Raw genomic sequence first — 21,482 nt, 5'->3', positions numbered from 1 at the left:
TAGAATAGGTTTTACTGCACAAAGTTACTGCACATAAGACCTGTCCAATCAGCTCCTGCATATGTTGTTGCATCAATTACTTCTTCCAAACACCATTGACTTTTGCTCGCAGTATGGTAAAAAGGTAAAAGACCCCTGGATGGTTAAGTCCGGTCAAAGGCGACTATGGGGTTGTGGCGCTCATCTCGCTTTTCAGGCCGAGGGAGCTGGCGTTTGTCCACAGGCAGCTTTCCAGGTCATGTGGCCAGCAGGACTAAACCGCTTCTGGTGCATGGAACACTGTGACGAGTGCCAGAGCACACGGAAATGCCATTTACCTTCCTGCCGCAGCGGTACCTATTTATCTACTTGCACTGGTGTGCTTTCAAACTGCTAGGTTGGTAGGAGCTGGGACAGAGCAACGGGAGCTCACCCCGTCGTGGGGATTTGAAACGCTGACCTTCTGATTGGCAGGCCCAAGAGGCCAAAGAGTCTCAGTGGTTTAGACCACAGCGTCACCTGCAGTATGGATCCCCTAATGAGTGTTTTGGTCTCCTTGCCTCACTCAGATGTGAGCATTGTCTTTGGGGAGGCAGCAATAGAAAGGCACTCTGCTCATTTTATTTTTAACCAATAATCAAACAGAAGGACTTTGCCACGTACAATTGATTTCTGTGCTCCAAGATGATGATGATGATGATTATTATTATTATTTGCAAATAAAGGCATTTGTAATGTTTACTGGGGGGTTTTCTCCTCCAACAGCTAAAGTCCCCACCGTCTGTCCACCTGTTCCTGTTGTTCTACCCAGAAGGCAAGAAAATGGTAAGGAGAAAACAAGAATGCCATAGAAATAATGAAGCATATCTGACCTTCAATTTTTCCTCTTTTCAGTATTGCTGGCCCTCCGCTTTGGTTTTTGTTTTTGTTCTGAACCTAAGAATGCTGGTTTTCCCCACAGTCTTCATGAAGTTTAATACAGCTCATTTGGGGCTTTTTAGCTTAGGGAAGAAGAGGAAAAGATGAGCTGGGTGAAGGGGAAGCATGATAAGAGATGGCTAAAATTAGGTATCGTGTGAAAAAAGTGGTCAAATAGACTCTTGTCCATTCTTCCATAATACTACAACCCAGTGAGGCGGATTGTTGACAGATTCAGGACAGGTAAAAGGAGATAAGTCTTCACACATGGTTCCATAGTTAAACTATAGAATTCACACTTACAAGTTGTAGTGATGGCTGCCATCTTGGATAGTTTTAAAAGGGAAGTAGACAAATTCGGGGAGGACAAGGCCTTCAGCTGTTGCTAGCCACGGTGGCTAAGTCCTTTACTATCTGAAAGCCAGTTGCTGGAAACCCTAGATCTTATGCTCCAATTTTGCTAGTGGGCTTCCCCACAAGCCACTGTGGCTAGACTAGGTGGGACTTTGGCAGACCCTCCAAGTATCCCTATTTCCCAGAGACGTCCCTGATATAGAGAAGCCGTCCCAGTTTCTGATTTGATCCTGGAATGTCCCACTTCCCCTTAGAATGTCCGTATTTTCACTGGAGAAATGTTGGAGAGTATGGAGTTATCTGACCCCCGAGCCATCTGAAGGCAATACTGTACATTCGTACCTCGGTTCTCGATTGCCCCGAAACTCGTACGTTTCAGCTTCCGAACGATCAAAAACCAGAAGTGAGTGTTCTGGCTTTTGAACGTTCTTTTGGAAGCCAAACATCCAATGGGGCTTCCGCGGCTTCTGATTGGCTGCAGGAGCTGCACTTCGGAAGTCGAATGTCTTCCAGATTCCGTTCGCCTTCCGAGGTACAACTGTATAGGGAAGGTTTTTAGTTGTTGTTTTTTTAAAAAATAAATGTTAAATGTTTTTATGTATGTTGGAAGCGGCCCAGAGTGTCTGGGGTAACCCAGTAGGATGTGTGGGGTATAAATAGTAAAATGATCATTAAAGAATGGGACGCCCCTATTTTCATCAGAAAAATGTTGGGGGGTATGCTTTGGTCTGCTCTAGGAGGGCTCTCCCTCTTCGTGGTTTTTATGAGGTACTTCACTTTCAAGCCAGAATAGGCCACCTCTCATCTCTGGCAAACTAATTTGGGTTCTCTGGGAACTCGACTGAAGCTTTCTTTAGACCCTGGAGGGGGGACTTGTGGCACTCCAGTTGTGAACAGACTACAACTCCCACCGTCTCTCACTTTGGCCATGTTGGCTGGGGCTGATGGGAGATGGAGTTTGACAGGATCTGGAGGGCTGTCCCTACTTTAGAAACCCTTTTGAAGCGTGCTCCAAAGTAATTCAGCTGAGATTGTTCAGGTATATAACCTCAAATAGGCCATGGGTATGCGGCATAACTGGGCTTGTAAGTACCCATTTCAGAGAGGGAGGCTCTGCCCTATTTATAAGCAGCCTATTTTAAAACGGAGATAAACATCTGGTGCTCTCGCTTTCCCCGGCGTCCGATGCCCTGTGCCACAACAGGCACCACCCAAGGAATGCAGAAGGCTTCCATTTCACATCTGATAGCTTCTCCGTGCCATGAAATAACAGCTTTGTGTGCAGAGAAAAGTAGTACTCCCAGGGGCAAGATTATAGTTATTATACAAGAAGAGTTTTGTGGGTGTGGGTGTGCGGGGGAATAGCACATGGTGTATTCTGTCCTTTCCACCTAGACTGACTGGCAAAAACATGTGTGCAGGGCGCATTCTTGAAATGAATGTAATTTGGTGTGAATTTCTCCTAAATAAAAAACAAACAAAACAACCCACACATTTTGAACAGCGCGCAATCCTTTGTGCAGCATGGGAAAGTACCTTTCGGAGTATTCAGAAAGCACTTGCTAGTGGGAAACGCTGGCATTTCCGGATTTTGGGAATGATGATTTCATACTGAAGTCCTGGATAGACCCTTTACCTGGGAGTAAGCCCCCTATAAATCATGGTCCAACCCCACTGTGCTCTTGATACACTTCCTGCATTCCAGCACAAAGAACATATGGAAAGCAGAAACCTTCTTCACGGAATGCCTGTAATTTAACAATAAAAGTTACAGGCATCGTTGGACGCTGAAGGCTACAATTATGCGACGAAAGCAGCTACTGAAATGTGGTCGGGTTGGCACAGTCTGGTTTGAGTAAAATAGGGAAATTTCTCAGTGACATGGAAGCTGTGTAGAGTTGGGGCACCTGCAGGGATGCTATAGAAAGTCCCTTCGTCATGGTCACTTCAGGCACTAACCAATTGACCTGGGGTAGGATGGTGTATATAGACACCTGTCCTACCCAGAGGAAAAAGCACCGGCAGAAAGTTAGACATAGGAAGAACCTTTTGTGTCAGCCAATGGCCCATTTAGTCCGGCATCCTGTTCTCACTGCGGCCAGATGCATGTTCGAAACCAGAAAGCAGGATCTGAGCAGAAGATCACTCTCCTCTCCTGTGGTTTCCAGCAAGTGGTATTTCGAAGCATTGCTGCATCTAGTCGTGCACGCAGAACAGAGCCACCTGGGCTAGTGGCCATCAATAGATAGCCCAATCCCCTTATAAAACCATCTAAGTTGGTGGCCATCACTGCCTCCTGTGGGAGAGAGCTCCGTAGTCTAACAATGAGCTGGGCGAAGAAGCACTTTTTACAATCTGCCCTGAATCTTCCAGGTTACCTTAGGCCAGTGTAGTGTAGTGGTTAAGAGCGGTAGACTCGTAATCTGGTGAACCGGGTTCACTTCCCTGCTCCTCCACATGCAACTGCTGGGTGACCTTGGGCTAGTCACACTTCTCTGAAGTCTCCTAGCCTCACTCACCTCACAGAGTGTTTGTTGTGGGGGAGGAAGGGAAAGCAGAATGTTAGCCGCTTTGAGACTCCTTAGGGTAGTGATAAAGCGGGATATCAAATCCAAATTCCTCTTCTTTTTTCTTTCTCTCTCTCCAAGTCACTGTGGTCGTAAATTTCTCTGTATGGTCTTGCAGTGATGCCACACTGCATTAGATGGCTGCTACATGTTGGAACATTTAAGATAATGGCCTGGTTCACAAGGCACAGGTAGAGATGCTATGGATTACTGGGGTGTTAATAGGCAGGTGACTATAGGGGATCTTGGGCCACTTCTCTTCAGTCCTTTTCACTCCCACACTCCAAACCGTGACTTGAGGTTAAGCTCTCTCCTATAACGATGAGCTGAAAAATCAAGGTTCGAACAACGCCACTGGTTTGGCTTAGGTGAGTGTCATACGGCAGTCGTTAGTATGCTAGGGAGAAAGGTTCACACTGTCTTCCCATTATTCTGCTGTAGTTCTATTTGTAGGGAGCTTTTGTTGAATTTTCTGTGTGCCCAGACATGCAATACCCTACCTTTAGCATGGCATGGTATTGCAGTTCCGTTCAGATAAAGCATTGCCGCTCGCTTCCGCTGGTAGCACAATCTGGTTCTGAGTTTGCTGCTAAACGGCACCAGTGGTTGTCTTTAGATCCATACGAAATGTGAATGATACAACTGAGCAGGACTGAATGTGGCCCTCCAAGCCTTTCTGCCTGGCCCCTGAAATGCTCCTCATGCTACACCCCCTCCCCAAGCCATACCCTTCACTGGTTCTGCGTTGCAATTTCCTTGAGTGTTTCTGCCCGGCTGGAATGTGCCCTTGAATTCTGCTTCATTCTTCCTTGGATGGAAGTCAGAGGGGTGTGTGGATGGGTGTAGAAAGTGGCTTACAGTACGAAGATTTACATTCATTGTTTTGCCTGCTTTTGCCTCTTGTCCCACTCACCAATGACATATCCCCACCCTCTTCCCAGGAAGACTCCCCAGGAGGCAATGTGGGAAATGGTTGTCTACTTGTGAGTTGGATTGCAATTGGATCTTCCCTGTGCCAGGGCTATTTCAAAGCACCCTGGCCTTACTGCTCATTTGCAAAGTCTGCATTAAGACTCTGCGCTTTCATAGAAGGTGGTCTCTGATGTGTCGGAAAACAAATATTAAGTCTCATTTCCCCATGGTAAAACAGACTCAAGTGGGCCCAAACATACTGTTCTGGCCATGTTGTCATTGACAAGTTGAGTCACATAGAATTATTCCCGATTAACATGCCTGAAGGCAAAACTTTTGCCTCAGTAGCCATAATATTGTGGTACACAAGGTTTCATGACTTGCTCAAGTTTGCTGGCTGAGTCGGTAGACATGATCGTGAATGGGAATGCTATTGCAATGAATGTATCTGAAAACCATCAAGGAAACCAGACAATTTGGCTCACAATGGAATCCAGACAAAGCCTATTCTTTTTCTAAAGAGCATAACTAGTCATTTTCAGCTTTGTGCCTGGACCTAGACATACCACTTCCACCACTTTGGAACGCAGTTGCTGACTGCAGAAAATTGATGTGTAATTATACTTTAAAAACATGTTGCTTACATTCATGTTGCTGAAAAGCTTCCCCTTTTTGTTGTTGTTTTCAAGACAAAAGAGGAATGCATGAATTGCAGTATTATTATTATTTTAAACCCAATGTGTACTTTTGAAATGCCTAATTCTGCAAAATAAAACACCGGGACTAAGCATCGTATAAGATAAGCATCGTATGAGATAAGGGATACAAAGATCTGATTCACATAGCTAACTTTCTCAAGGGCCTCTTTCAAAGGGGTTGGCTGATGGGAGTTCTGTACTTTTCTATATGCTTAAAGGTAAAGGGACCCCTGACCATTAGGTCCAGTTGTGACTGACTCTGGGATTGTGGCGCTCATCTCGCATTATTGGCCGAGGGAGCCGGCGTATAGCTTCCAGGTCATCTGGCCAGCATGACTAAGCCGCTTCTGGCGAACCAGAGCAGCACACGGAAACGCCGTTTACCTTCCCGCCGGAGCGGTACCTATTTATCTACTTGCACTTTGACGTGCTTTTGAACTGCTAGGTTGGCAGGAGCAGGGACCAAGCAACGGGAGCTCACCCCGTTGCAGGGATTCGAACCGCCGACCTTCTGATCAGCAAGCCCTAGGCTCTGTGGTTTAACCCACAGCGCCACCTGTGTCCCGCATATGCTTAGGGGACCCTTCATGATGTTACTCTTAAAAGTGTTTGTAAGGTAAAGTAAGTAGATTTCCCCCCTTGGCGATCTCGATGCACTGAATAGCTCTTGTGAATCCCCTGGCAAATCCAGAACACAGTCCATAAAAGCTTATTGAACCAGGAAGAAAAGGGTCTTGAGACTAAGCATTATCTCTGCATAATGAGAAAGCTCTATCCGGTGTGTGTTTACTTCAGGGGTAACCAAAGCGGTGCCCTCCAGATGTTTTTGGACTGCGGCTCCTGTCAGCCCCAGCATGGTCCCTGTGATCAAGGGTGATGGGTGCTATAGCTGGCCAACATCTGGAGGGAGCCATGTTGGCTATTTCTGGTTTACTGGGTTGCCCAGCTGAGCCATAGAATAGTTCCATCATTAGATCAAAGCCAGAGTTGGGCAAAGGGATCCTTTTATCATCTAAATATTTGGCCACTGGGATACATGAAGTTGCTCTATGTTGTTCTGGAAAATAGCAATTAATACTTTGTGGAATTTTACTCTTTTGAATTTTGATTCCTAGTGATTTTGGACAACTGGCAACGTGTGGACAGGGCCTCAGTTCTCATCGATCCCTCCATTTCAAAAATTGACATTCTGCACATCAGCAGAGATGGTTCCAGTGATTTTGCCACTTTCCGAGACTTTTGCCTTTCAGGTGAGAAGCTTCCTATTAATCCCATTGTTTTTTCTCCAGGCTTTTCCAATGGTGTTCCAAGTATACGTGATTTCACTTAAATGGGTGGTGCCTCAGAATGTCATTGCCTGTACCTTTGGCACCAACAGGCACATCACTTCTGGGACTATTTAATAAGATATTTACAGAGGTGATTGAATCTTTTTTTTAAAAAAAAGTGAGAGGGATGTAGATTAACTGTTTCAAACTGGATCTGCTAATTAATCGATTGTTTTGTTGTTTAGTCGTTTAGTCGTGTCCGACTCTTCGTGACCCCATGGACCATAGCACGCCAGGCACTCCTGTCTTCCACTGCCTCCCGCAGTTTGGTCAAACTCATGTTCGTAGCTTCGAGAACACTGTCCAACCACCTTGTCCTCTGTCGTCCCCTTCTCCTTGTGCCCTCAATCTTTCCCAACATCAGGGTCTTTTCCAGGGAGTCTTCTCTTCTCATGAGGTGGCCAAAGTATTGGAGCCTCAGCTTCAGGATCTGTCCTTCCAGTGAGCACTCAGGGCTGATTTCCTTCAGAATGGATAGGTTTGATCTTCTTGCAGTCCATGGGACTCTCAAGAGTCTCCTCCAGCACCATCATTCAAAAGCATCAGTTCTTTGGCGATCAGCCTTCTTTATGGTCCAGCTCTCACTTCCATACATCACTACTGGGAAAACCATAGCTTGAACTATACGGACCTTTGTCGGCAAGGTGATGTCTCTGCTTTTTAAGATGCTGTCTAGGTTGGTCATTGCTTTTCTCCCGAGAAGCAGGCATCTTTTAATTTCGTGACTGCTGTCACCATCTGCAGTAATCAAGGAGCCCAAGAAAGTAAAATCTCTCACTGCCTCCATTTCTTCCCCTTCTATTTGCCAGGAGGTTATGGGACCAATTAATCGATAGAGTAGGCAAAATAAGTTGCTGAATTGTGAAACTTTTTAAAAGCGCAATATAGTTCCCTCAAGTTCTTTTTGCTTTGTTTCCTGCCACTTCCTTTGTAGGAGCCTTGCATCGCCCTCCCTTTGTTCAAAGGTTTTGTGGTCTACAAGGCAGATAAACGTAACTGAGAACCTTCCTTAGTTTTGCAGTGTATTTATGAACAAATAAAGTCTTGCCTGAGTATCTAACAGATGGGCAAATTGCTGTGTTTTGTACAGCCCAAATCCATAGCTGCCAAGTTATCCCTTTTTTAAAGGGATTTTCCCTTATGCTGAATAGGCTTCCTCGCGAGAAAAGGGAAAACTTGGCAGCTATGCCCAAATCTCCGTGAGGAACTAGGCCTTAGTTCTTGATTCAGCTTTTTGAGCCTCCTTGTTAGTGTTATTTTAGGGTTTTTGCTTGGCTTATAAACACACACACACACACACACACACACACACACACACACCCCGAAATCAACAACCCCAAACCAGACTCACAGCTGAATCTTATCGTCTGCTTGTCTGAGGGTGAAAATGGTAACATCTGTGGAGCAGCAGGGTCAGTTTTGAAGTTCCCTCATTTCAAGCGTACTTTTCAGCACAAATATTTCGCTCCTTTTGGGTTGAGCTCTGAAAAAATTACTCTGCACATTTGCAGCATAGGCTGGTTGTGGATGCCATGGACATGAAAAGACATGGACATGAAAAGACAGCCACCAATTCTTGGAGCAGGTTTTTTTTTTTAAAAAAAGTTTTGGATGTTGTTGTTTTTTCAAAGGGGGGGGGATACTGAGTGCATGCACAAATAAGCATGTGCATGACTTGTTGTTAACAAGTGAGTGCAAAATCGTATTTGAAAACCACTCCCTAACTTGATTGTGTCTCCTTCCTTTTCCCTTTTCTCTCCTTCTCAACAGCCTGCTCCAAGGACAAGTCATGCTTGGTGACTACTCTTGAACTACAGCCTTCAGTGATGCGGTGCATATTTTACCCAGAAACACAGACTTGCACACTTGGCCTTGAAGGCCCCCACTGTCGACTTTTGCTGAAGGAGCCAGCTACCTATATTTATCGCAGGCAAGGTAAGCCTGTGACAGAAAGGTCAGAGGAAGAAGGCATGTGTTTTTTTTTATTTGCTTACACTGGCAGAGTGGGTGAGGGTGGCGCTGTGGTCTAAACCACTGAGCCTCTTGGGCCTGAGCCTCTTGTAAAGCCTTTCTTTGACCTAGATCTAGGCCCTAAAACAGATTTAATCATAACATTGTCGAGTTGGAAAGGACCCTGATGATCATCTAGTCCAACCCCCTGCACATAGCTGTCAAGTTCTCCCTTTCTTTAAGGGAAATTCCCTTATGCTGAATAGGCTTCCTCACGAGAAAAGGGAAAACTTGACAGCTATGCCCCTGCAATGCAGGAATATGCAGCTGTCCCATATGGGGATCGAACCTGCAACCTTGGCATTATCAGCGCCACGTTCTAACCAACTGAGCCATCCAAAGCCAGACTTAGACCTAGATCAAGGCTCTAAAACAGACTGAATTGCTTTGTGGCATCCCAAATGGAGCCCAGGTTTCTTAGGAATCTTTCAGTTAATCGGGACCAGATTAATAAAGGTTTGGTTTATTCTCCCTTCGCTCCGTACAGAGGCATTCCTGTCCGTTGCTGAAAGAAGTGCTGCTCCCTCTGTCCACATCCCGTCGCAAGGAACCTTGTTTGGCACTTCTCAAGCAGTACGTATGGGTTCCAGCTGGAAAAGGATACGACAGTTCCTTGGGATTCCCTATGCGCGTCCTCCAGTGGCTGAGAACCGGTTCCGCCCTCCACAAGCTTTCATCCAGGAGGAGTCCTGGAACGCTTCCACAATTCGGTGAGAAGATGTTTGGCAATTTGGCTGCCAACTGTAATCTTGTTCACTTACTGTAAGAACATGAGAGCTTCCATGTTGGAGCAGATCAAAGTCCACTTAGTATAGATCAGGGGTGGCCAACTCCCAAGAGACTGCAATCTACTCACAGAGTTAAAAACAGGCAGTGATCTACCCCCATTTTTGGGGGTTCAGGTTGAGCTTTTTTTTAGGGAGGAAAGCCCATTTTTAGGGATTTAGGTCAAAATTGTTGACCTTTTTTAGGGGAGTCAAAGTTGTTGAGCTTCTTTGAGGGGAGCCAGTGATCTACCAGTGATCTACCACAGGCATCCAGTGATCTACCAGTAGATCACGATCTACCTGTTGGACGTGCCTGGTATAGATCAATATGCTATTCAATATGCCTCTGTGTACTCACAAGCAGGGTGGTGAATTCAATGGTTGCCCCCTCAGTATCTCTGGTAGCTCCATGGCTGCCCCCTAATATAAGGCAGGTGAGATTATCAGTTCTGGGATACTGTTAAAGAACAGCAGGTTGTCAATTATGGTATTGTTACTATTATTATCATCCATGAAGGACTCTTTTGCCTTAGGAAACAACATGGTTTGGGCTTTTTATGACTAATTCAGTGGCACAACATCAACAAAAATAGTTTTCGATCAGCTTGCGCAACCAGATTTTTGCAGGGCAGTGTCACTGCAAGGAGAAATATCCCTGTATCCGTAGTTATTCAGACTCTTAGCTGTTAACTTGCACCCCTAACTGTTAGTTGCTAACAGTGCAAAAGCCGGCAAACAACAGTAATAAAAATATAATAAAAAGCAATTAAAGAGGAATGAAATGCAAACCCCAATCAATAATAGTCTCCCAGTTTCTCATTTTATTTCCAGTCAGTCTTAAATTCAGTTCTCCACATTTCTATATCAAATTGTATTTTTTTAAAGAAAACCTTTCTGAGAATTCAGCAGTATTTTAGTAGGAATTCCTGCAGTTTTGCCTCGCATGGACATTTTTGCAAAGCAGTTTCCTTTATTATAATGCGTTTTAGATGTGACTTTTACTAATTCTTTTAGGAGAAACTTTTATGTACACTTCCCCGTATAAAATGCATGTTAATAAATGCATAATAAACACATTATTGGGCGTGCAGAACTGCGCTGCAAAATTCAGAGAAGTGTGAATTTCCCAAAGTGGTTATGTTTCGGTTTGCATATTGTTTTCTGAATGCAGCAGCAACATCTAGAGGGTCACAGGTTCCCCATCCTTGACATAATATGTTTTCTGACCCCACGGAGATGCGTTTATAAGAAGAAATAACAGTGTAAATCCTACAGGGCTATTTCAGCTTGTGGCTGAAACAATCATATAAATGTCTCCATAGAGCTTGATGTTTCATACTTGTTTCTTTAGGTGGTTAGAAAAATGTGGTGATCATCTACACCACATGGCCCCCCTCCTCCTCCTGCACAGTGTCGCTGGTGGGTGATAAAACCCAGACCTTTGCTGACCTAATTTCTTGTGCACCTGAGTCGCGTGGTTGACTCGACCACATCAGACTTGCTGTTCTCCACCAGAGAGTCAACATCTTGTTTATCCAGGTGTGCAGCAGCATACGGTTAAGACACACAGAATATTGCACGGTTTTATACACCAGCTTTTTCTTTTTCTTTTAAAAAAAAGTGTGTTGCAGAAAACGTTCTGTGCTTATGCTTCTCATACATTTGATTTCAACTGCATACATCCTTTGTCAATGGTGCTGTGCTCTTAATATGAAACATCTCTGGCAAGGTGAAAGCATGGGTGGAGTCACTCCTTCAGGTATACAGGACCAAGGCCGTTTAGGGCTTTAAAGGTCAGCACTAACACTTTGAATTGTGCTCGGAAACGTACTGGGAGCCAATGTAGATCTCTCAGGACCGGTGTTATGTGGTCTCGGCGGCCACTCCCAGTCACCAATCTAGCTGCCACATTCTGAATTAGTTGCAGTTTCTGGGTCACCTTCAAAGGTAGCCCCACGTAGAGCGCATTGCAGTAGTTCAAGCGAGAGATAACTAGAGCATGCACCACTCTGGCAAGACAGTCTGTGGGCAGATAGGGTCTCAGCCTGCGTACCAGATGGAGCTGATAGACAGCTGCCCTGGACACAGAATTGACCTGCACCTCCATGGACAGCTGTGAGTCCAAAATGACTCCCAGGCTGTGTACCTGGTCCTTCAGGGGCACAGTTACCCCATTCAGGACCAGGGAGTCCCCCACACCCGCCTGCCCCCTGTTGCTGTATGTAGGTTTATTTTATTGGTTTTTTATCTTATATTTTGGAAATGTACATCCAGGCTTTTTCCCTTTAATTTTTTTTGGGGCCCCCAAGAGAGTGGGGCCCTAAGCTATAGCTTGTTTAGCTTATATGTAAATCCGGCACTGGCCTCAGGGACTGCCACAACAATGACGAACAACGGAGAGCGAGAGGCAGGGTGGGGGAGCCAACATTTGGCACCTTACAGGATTCTACTGACATTTTAAAACCCAAAGCCCACCACTGGTAGGGAACCAGGCCGCCTAGTTCCAGTGTTTCCCATTTAAAAAGCAAGCAAACATGGACACCCATTTGTAATAACGTTCCTTATGTCTCCAGGGCGAGTTGCTGGCAACCAGGGGATGATGGAGCTGCTCTTTCTTCCGTCAGCGAAGACTGCTTGTATTTGAACATTTATGTCCCACCTAATACTGTAAGTACTAAATCAGGAACACCTCTTTCCTGTGTTCTTCATGCACAGCGGCACTGGGCTGCCGCTGCTATCAGCAGTAGATTTCAGTCTTTTCAGCGGCACCCTTTGTGAGGTCAAATTTGCTGCCCCCCCCCGTACCTCTCACCTTCTGTTCTGCTCAATTCACTGCCTTCTAGCTGCAAAGACTTGCAGCGCCCAGTGTGGAAGAATTGGTTGCGCTGCCCTAAACCTGCCTCTGCTGGTGTGGGAGGGGGAGAAACTCGATTTCCCGTTGCCTTTTAATGAGAGACTACATGAATTGCGCACTCCTCGAACCTATACGTGAGCCCTTCGGCACAGCAACCCACCGAAACAGCCCTTCTCTGAATTTTGTGGCACAGTTCGTCAGCCAAGCGATGCGTGCGAAAGCTCACCTATTAGGGGAAAGAGTTCCACTTATTTGGAACTCTAGTGAAACTAAAAATGGGTGTCAAAACAAAAAATAAATAAAAATTTCTTCCAGTAGCACCTTAGAGACCAACTAAGTTTGTCATTGGTATGAGCTTTCATGTGCATGCACACTTCTTCAGATACACTGAAACAGAAGTCACCAGACCCTTATGTATAGTCAGAGGGTGGGGAGGGGTATTACTCAGAAGGGTGGTGGGAATGGCTGATTGGCTGATAAGCAGTGGTAAACCTGTTGATGACGGTTAACAACTGTGAATGACTGCAATTGGTCTTGCAGGAAAAAGCAAGGGGTGAGGTGCTAAAGAAAGCTTTATCATGTATAATGAGATAAGAATCCAATGTCCTTATTCAAACCAGGTCTCTCCATGGTTTTAAGCTTGATAATGAGTTGCAATTCAGCAACTTCTCTTTCCAGTCTGTTTCTGAATTTTTTCTGTAATAATACAGCTACTTTGAGATCTTGTATAGAATGTCCTGGGAGATTGAAGTGTTCTCCTACTGGTTTCTCTGTCTTGTGATTCCTGATGTCAGATTTATGTCCATTTATCCTAAATTTGTGTCACGAGAAAAATGCTGATGGATTTTCATGGGGGATTTTTACTAAATAAATTTGCAAAACTGATGCAGAAATGTAAGGAAGTGAACTTTAGACCGGAAGAAAATGGGACACTGTACTGCCACTTCCTAACCCCACCCCCCAGCACATCCACTACCCCCTTGTTCTGTCCAGTGGTAGGGCTCGCCCTATGGGACGGTTCCAGTTAAAATGTAAGGTTCCCTTCAGCTTCTTTAATGTAACAAAATGATGAGAGATCCAACCAAGGATCTCCACAACCTGGTCCTTTATTGACCTTGAACTCCCATTGTACACCATTTGGTGGTGGTGGTGGGCTCATTAGTCTTTACAATAAAAATAAATATATTAGGCAATATTGGGTGGTAGTCATACTCAAAGCAGAACCATGTGGGCGGAAGGGAGGCCAGTTGGTGGTATGGGGTCTTTTTGCTGTGCTGTTGTATTGTGAGGGAAATAATGTTTGCATGAGGTACATTTTTCTTTATATTGCAATGTTGTTGTTGTTTAGTCGTTTAGTCGTGTCCGACTCTTCGTGGCCCCATGGACCATAGCACGCCAGGCACTCCTGTCTTGCACTGCCTCCCGCAGTTTGGTCAAACTCATGTTCGTAGCTTCGAGAACACTGTCCAACCACCTCGTCCTTTGTCGTCCCCTTCTCCTAGTGCCCTCAATCTTTCCCAACATCAAGGTCTTTTCCAAGGATTCTTCTCTTCTCATGAGGTGGCCAAAGTATTGGAGCCTCAGCTTCAGGATCTGTCCTTCCAGGGAGCACTCAGGGCTGATTTCCTTAAGAAATATTGCAATGTAGCTGAAGCAATATTCCAAGTATGGTTGATACTTGGCCAATAAATTATTCTATTCTAAAAATTATTCTATTCTATTCAATGCCAATAGATTCAAGTCCATTTATTTCAATGGGTCTGCTCTGAATACAATGAATGTTGAAGATCACCCATAATCTGTAACTCCTTAAGGTTGGGACAACATGAATGGATATTACCTGTGGCTCCTTTAGGTTGACCTCAGTTCTCTTTAGTCTAGTGATGGCCAAACTCGGCCCTCCAGCTGTTTTGGGACTACAGTTCCCATCATCCCTGACCACTGGTCCAGTTGTAGTCCAACAACAGCTGGAGGGCCAAGTTTGGCCATCACTGTGTTAGTCATTCTGCTGTAGACTCTTTCCAAATGTTAACTGATTTCATGTTTTCTGCCTGTTGCTATCACAGGGTGGAAATCTACCAGTGCTGGTGTTCTTTCACAATGGTGTAAGTGGTGAGGATGTCAAGGCTCAGAGGACACTCATCGATGGCTCATACCTAGCTGGAACTGGCAACGTCATCGTTGTAACTGCGAACTACCGAGTTGGAGTCTTTGGCTTTCTAAGCACTGGTATGTCATAGACCTTGTTGAACACAAAAGTGGTAGATGTTACCAGGACTTTGCTGTGTGTGTGTGTGGGTTGTGTGGTTTGGATTAAAAACCATGGAAAGAGGTCTGCTGGATCAGATCAAAGGCCCATCTAGTCCAATGTCATGATCCCACAGTGACCAACATGATGCCTATGGGAAGTCCATAAGCAGGACATGAGTACAACAGCATTTCCTCCTCTTCTGCTCCTCAGTAGCTAGTATTTAGAGGACTACGGTACTACCTCCAGTCTGGTTGCCGATCAGAAGGTTTGCGGTTCGAATCCCTGTGACGGGGTGAGCTCCCATTGCTCGGTCCCAGCTCCTGCCAACCTAGCAGTTTGAAACCACACCAAAAATTGCAAATAGATAAATAGGTACCACTCCAGCGGGAAGGTAAACGGTGTTTCTGTGCGCTGCTCTGGTTTCGCCAGAAGTGGCTTAGACTGGACTTAATTGTCAGGGGTCCTTTACCTTTACCTCCAGTTTTGTGTGGTATTTTCAGGTCAACAAAAGGCTAAGGAGTAAACCCTACCCTACACAAATCCAGAGAAGAGTCTCTAACATGGTTGGATGGCATCTTGTATGCCTCCTTCTGGCAATTCCTGCAGCCAAGCTGGTGCTTTCCTTTGGACCCCATCAGTGAGGCCAAGAGACGGGTCTTGTCATCTGGGCAGCCCAGAATCTCCATGCACACTTCCCAGGCTTGCACCCCAGCGAGGTCACTTCAGTGCTGCTAATGCAGCAACAAACAGCACAAGAGACAGTAGTTACAAGCTGCTAGTCTTTGCAGCCACAGTGGGTGCTGTGATTCTCCAGTTGTTAGGCTTCACCCCCGGAGGCGCATTCCTGTCTCTCGAGACAGACGGATGCCAACAGCTGTCTCCAGTACTGGAATGAGAACACGTTTCTTATTCTTGTTTATTTGAAGAATGCTAGCTAGTTGGGACTACAATGCCTTGTGGGATATTTAAAAATGGCAGTTCATAGCCAACCAGGGCACCTCTCATCCTCACCAGGGAACCAGTGGATTCCACCCCCCTCCCTCAAAATAAGCATCCTATTTAGACTGTCCCAAGTGTGTGTCCTTAATGGTCATGAAGATACTTATTAAATATATGCCTTGTTTGCTCGCTCAATGCTGTAGCACTATAAATATAGCTTGCAAAACAGTTTTCTGTGAGTATGAATCAGAAGGAAGTGTCGCAACTCTGTGTGGCTCTCCAGCAACTGTGTTTTCCTGCCGCAAAGCGTTATTTTTGGCCTTCCCTTCCCATTTCAATGAACATCTTGCCATTTTTTGTTGTTGAATGCCTTGCGTAGACTTCTCTGCTCTTGCATCAATCAATGGCAGCAAATGCACCAGAGTCGATCTGTGGTGAGCCAGAAGGCAACAGTTAAGTTTAGCTTGGTCCGATAGATTGTGGCACATCGTTGCTGTTATTTCGTCTTCCCCTTCTATTATTTCTGAGAAATTTCTTCCTTCTCCTTTTCTACGCTTCTGCTGAATTTCGCCCAGCAAAGACCTACAAGCAGTATTTCCTTCCTCCATCTCTCACCCCCTCTCACACACAGTTCTCCTAAACACCTGCACCTCCTCCTTACCCAGATTTTATCGTTATGTCTGCCCCTACCAATTCTATTGCTGAAAGAGGTTTCCTTACACGAGTCAGGTCATTGGTCCATCTAAGTATTGACTGACAGCAGCTCTCCGTCAGGCAGGAGGTGTCTTCTCTTCCACTCCTACCTGGAGATGCCAGGAGTTGAACCTGGGATCTCCTGCATGCAGTCATGCTGGATTCCACCCAACATTGTGGGTGCCTGTCACACGTCTGTGACATCACACATCACCGCCACAGTGGGAGGGCCCAGTGGAGCCCCCCTGCCTCAGCAGAAGGGCCGGACAGAGTGCCCCAATGCAGGGTGCGATGCGTTGGGTCGCCCGACCGGGCACCCACAGTAAAAAAAATTGTGGGTGGCCTGGCACCCACGGTCCCCCAGAGATGGCGCTTAGGTCTGTATGCAAAGCAGATGCTCTACACCAGGCATCCCCAAACTGCGGCCCTCCAGATGTTTTGGCCTACAACTCCCATGATCCCTAGCTAACAGTGGTCGGGGGAAAAGGGAATTGTAGTCCAAAACATCTGGAGCACCGAAGTTTGGGGATGCATGTGTCAGCTAAACTGGCCCCACAGGCCAAATATGCGATTGCTCTCACAAACATGAAGAACAATACAGTACACACAAGTCAGTAAATAAGGCTAAACTGCTTTATTTACATATAAACTGGGAGCTCTACATTATGGCTCCCTCTCTCTAGCTTCACAGCCAGTAAAGAGAAAGAACAAAGGAAACATCAGTCCCACTTAGGAAGACAGTAAGACAAGCATCCTGTCTACGTCACATCCACTCTGTGGAATGAAAACAGATACAGTCATATGATACACAATAAACCTATGACTGCAGACGGGGAATGAATCTCCCAACAGCCTGCTCTACACTTTGCTGTTGCTGTTTCCCAAGGAGAGGAGGAGTCCCCAACGTGTCATCTCAAACTGCGGCAAGATTGTGCCCTGGGCTGGTGCCAGAAAATAAGACATGTTCCTTGGCACGTAGGGACAGTTGGAACATGTTGGCTCCGTTCTACCCCACTGTCAGAGTCAGTACGCCCCTGAATATTTGCTAGGAACTGCAAGTGGAGAAAATCCTCTTGCATTCAGGTTTGGTTTGCGGGCTTCCAATACCAGCATCTCCTTGGCCGCTGTGAGAACAGCCTGCTAGACCAGATGGGCCTTTTGCCTGATCCAGCACTGCCCGCCTTGTATTCTTATACGTGAGAAATCAAGAATTGAAATTAATTTTGAGAAATGAACTTGCAAGGTGAACCGCCGTGGATAAGTTTCATGATTGGAGCAAACGGAGAATTGTATTGTGTGGTCAGTGCGCCCAACTTCTCCTATTGGAAAACGCAGGTGCATCTCCTCCTCTATGCTGCCATTGGAATCGCGCAGCTAATATTATTTCCTATGCAGCCGTTGGTACAAAATCTGTATTTGAATTTAGGAAGCATGAGTGTCCAAGGGGTGTAAATTGCATGTCGGGAACCCAGAAGAAAATGGACATAGCAGGAGAAATGGTTAACAGGGAGGATAGAAGTACATGGCCAATGTTAATTATTCCTGCAGCTGCTTTGAAATCCAGCCATTTTAAATGTGCCTAAATATAGAGTTAAAAGCCTAAATGCATGCTCCTGCTTGTGGGCTGAAAACAGCATAATAGCATAGGACTCCAGGGGAATTTCGTTCCCTTATAATAATAATAATAATGCTTCTTTATTATATGATGATGATCATGCTGATTCTGTTCTGCCGACTGTGCGAAAATATATTCAGTTACCTTGTTAACCCTTGAGACCAGAAAACCAAGGTTGGATTTGAAACAACCAGCCAAGATTTGAACTTTGGTGCATTCCTCCACCTGTCAAGCCTGCCGTCTTGATGCGTCTTCCTCTCCCGCTTGTCTGTTCATCCTCTGACATCTTCAACTGCTTACAGCCTGAATTATACATAGGCCCTGTTTCCTTCCATTCCCCCAGCTTGTTGCTTCCTCTCAAGTCCCAGCCTCTCAGTTCCCCCTCAACACTCGGATGTCACACTAAACCATGGTTTAGTGTGATGTGAATGAGCTGCAATGGGAGCTGGGCTTCTTAATTCCCATCTCTCCTCTCGCAGAAGAATCTTGCCATGTTGTTTCTGGACCCACAACTGTGATCAATATTAACTGCGGTTAGTTCTGGCCTTTACATATTTGTAGTTGTGTTTTATCTCCTATAAGTACAGTGATAACAACATTCAAAGTGTTGGTGCTGACCTTTAAAGCCTTAAACGGCCTCGGTCCAGTATACCTGAAGGAGCGTCTCCACCCGCATCATTCTGCCTGGACACTGAGATCCAGCACCGAGGGCCTTCTGGTGGTTCCCTCATTGCGAGAAGCCAGGGCCTTCTCGGTAGTGGCACCCGCCCTGTGGAACGCCCTCCCACCAGATGTCAAAGAGAAAAACAAATACTAGACTTTTAGAAGACATCTGAAGGCAGCCCTGTTTAGGGAAGCTTTTAATGTTTAATAGATTACTGTATTTTAATATTTTGTTGGAATCCACCCAGAGTGGCTGGGGAAACCCAGCCAGATGGGCGGGGTATAAATAATGAATTATTATTATTATTATTATTATTATTATTATTATTATTATTATTCCATTCATATCCTCTCTCTCTCCCTCACCTCTCTCTGTAGGTTCCACGGTGGCAAGTGGAAACTGGGGGCTTTTGGACCAGGAGGCAGCTCTAAAATGGACCCAGAAAAACATTGCAAGGTTTGGAGGAGACCCTGGTCAGATTACAATTGCAGCTGATCGCAGCGGAGCAGATGTTGCCAGCATTCACCTGGTTACAGGGGCTGTGGATTCTGGGCTCTTCAAGAGGGTGTTGCTGATGGTGAGTACCAACTCTATCAGATTGTGGTAGTGGGGGGGGGGAGAGAGTTGGGTTCAGTTTACACTGAAAGGCAAATCTATCTATACCCAAACTGGATAACAGAACCCTCAGAATTTGAAGCATGGGGAAGCAAAAATTTTATAATTTGGCCTAATATTTGGTATATATATATATATATATATATATATATATATATATATATATATAAAATTTGGAATAATTGGTTTGATATGATTGATTTGTAAGTGAAAATCTAATAAAAATTGATTTTTTAAAAAAAGAAAGAAAGGCAAATCTATTAATGTGCATTTTCTAAAACAAGAACTGAGACACAGTCACCCTTCAAAATTCGCTCTTTTGTGAATTTTGCAGTGCAGTTCTCCAGAGGGGTGATGTGTACAAAAGTGCATATTCAAGAGTAAATGTGCATAAAAATGCAAAATATTATTAAAATGTGTATATCGGGTAAATTTGTGTATATTATGAGAAATTCACCTTAAAATGCTGCTGAATTTTCATGCGGACTTGCTTTAAAAAAAATCAAGGTGATGGGGAAATGTGAGAATTGAACTTAATAGTGGGAAAACGAGAAATTGATATGTATTTGCCCATCCCTTATGGGAGAGTGTCATTTCTTCCAAAGACAGCTGCTTTAGTGTAGTTCAGATGTATGTGAAACATATGGTAGTCTTTTACCCACAGAAATCTGTTTGTTTAATAATGTTTTATTACTTCGATTTTTTGGGTTTCCTTTTTCACACCTTTATACACGTTTTCCTCAGCTTCACCCAAGGCTCATACACTGTAACACAATTTACATTATACAGGGGCATCACCCACATAAATAAGTTTATGTATGCATATCTGGGACCTCCGAGGGGTTGAGGATGAACTCCAGTTATTAACTAAAAACATGGTGGCTCTGGATTTCATAAGGCAGAACCTAATCCGGATTTGATTTAGGCAAGCCTGCAAGCACAGCAACCGTAGATTTTCTCTACATTGAAAAAAACAAACAAAAACCAGGGCATCAGGGAAAAGGTTCTAACTGGCTTGTCTCCCTGTGCTAGTTTTCTTCTTACATGGAATATTTTATGTATGGAATTGTAAAAAAGAAAAGAAATGATTCTTCCCGCCGCATTCTGAGGTCCAGGGTAGGACTGTACCACCCGATTTTGCTAAGCAAAATAACCCCGCGCTTTGGATGATCTGAAGCTGTTTATCCCGCACGCTCCTTTGTGTGATGATCTCTGCTAAAGGTCTTGTGTGGTCTGGCCAGGTCAGGTCAGAGGAAGGCCTGCCTGACATTTGGAAAAAAATTTCCTCAGGGCAAAAGATTAAGATTTGATCATATTTCAGCACTATGACTCAAAATGCACATGATGGTGTACTGCTGTGTATAATTTGCACCTATTATAAATAGAGTGTGCAATGTGGGGGAAGAACTGCCTTTGACTTGGATAAGAGCCTAGAGAAATAGTAACTGGCCGAACCCGAACGACCTGGTGGATACACATTTCATTGTTCTCGCAACCAGAGCCATTTCTGAAAGAGCTTTCCTTATCCGTCGGCATCTACTGCTTTTCGCTGTACACTTTAAGCCCAGTCTCCAGGCTCTGTCCCAGAGGACGTGGTCTCTGGTGGACTGAAAAAATGGCGGCCGCGTTATCTCCCAACAGTGCAAAAATTTTGTCATTTGAACACGGAGTATCTTAAGTTTCTCCCTGGCCAGGTTCTGCTTTATCACCTTCGGTCCTCGTGGTAAATGAAGGGTGATTCGAACTTGTTCCGTAATATGACAGACCGGCTTTTCTGCTTCCTGTTGTTCGTGTAAGAAGAGTCATTTTCTCCAGTTAGGGCAAGATAGGAACTGATGCTGTTCCTCAGCCCAAAGCTCAGGCCAGAGTCCTCTATTCCAAGCATGTCTACAATGTCACTGTCATCTTCATTTGATCTTTAAAAAGAAGGAGGAGAGGTAGTTTATTGTCTCATATATTGATACAGAATAGGGTACCTCAACTGCCTTAGCTTCTTTGCAGTTTGGCTTAATGCAGTGCTAGAAGATAGACCAGGCATCCCCAACCTTTGGCCCTCCAGATGTTTTGGACTACGATTCCCATCATCCCTGACCACTGTTCCTGCTAGCTAGGGATCACGGGAGTTGTAGGCCAAAAACACCTGGAGGGCCGCAGCTTGGGGATGACTGAGATAGACAAATGGGTCTGGGAATGTGGCACAAAAATGGGTTTGTGTGTCCCCAGGCCATTTTGTGTTGTGCCACCCATGTTGGCCCTCTCCTGGTCTAGCATTTGGACTCGAAGGAAATCAGCACGAACATTTCTGAAATTGGAACTAG

At 45.1% G+C, this 21,482-nt stretch overlaps 2 protein-coding genes across 2 annotated transcripts in view; one reads left to right on the top strand and one right to left on the bottom strand.

Moving 5' to 3' along the window:
- Positions 1-21,482, top strand: part of TG (thyroglobulin) — a 168,602-nt gene that overhangs the window by 75,012 nt on the left and 72,108 nt on the right. Inside the window, exons 35-41 of the mRNA XM_060277605.1 lie at positions 745-804; positions 6,544-6,678; positions 8,527-8,691; positions 9,254-9,476; positions 12,107-12,200; positions 14,454-14,616; positions 18,927-19,126. Coding sequence (XP_060133588.1) covers positions 745-804; positions 6,544-6,678; positions 8,527-8,691; positions 9,254-9,476; positions 12,107-12,200; positions 14,454-14,616; positions 18,927-19,126 — 1,040 coding nt within the window. The remainder of the gene's footprint in view (positions 1-744; positions 805-6,543; positions 6,679-8,526; positions 8,692-9,253; positions 9,477-12,106; positions 12,201-14,453; positions 14,617-18,926; positions 19,127-21,482) is intronic.
- The window catches only part of SLA (Src like adaptor), a 29,579-nt gene continuing 27,908 nt past the window's right edge, over positions 19,812-21,482 (bottom strand). The window contains exon 8 of the mRNA XM_035125925.2: positions 19,812-21,080. Coding sequence (XP_034981816.2) covers positions 20,870-21,080 — 211 coding nt within the window. The 3' untranslated portion in view covers positions 19,812-20,869. The remainder of the gene's footprint in view (positions 21,081-21,482) is intronic.

Source organism: Zootoca vivipara, chromosome 8 (genome assembly GCF_963506605.1).
Source record: "Zootoca vivipara chromosome 8, rZooViv1.1, whole genome shotgun sequence".
NCBI lineage: Eukaryota > Metazoa > Chordata > Lepidosauria > Squamata > Lacertidae > Zootoca > Zootoca vivipara.
This window is presented reverse-complemented; position numbering and strand designations above follow the sequence as displayed.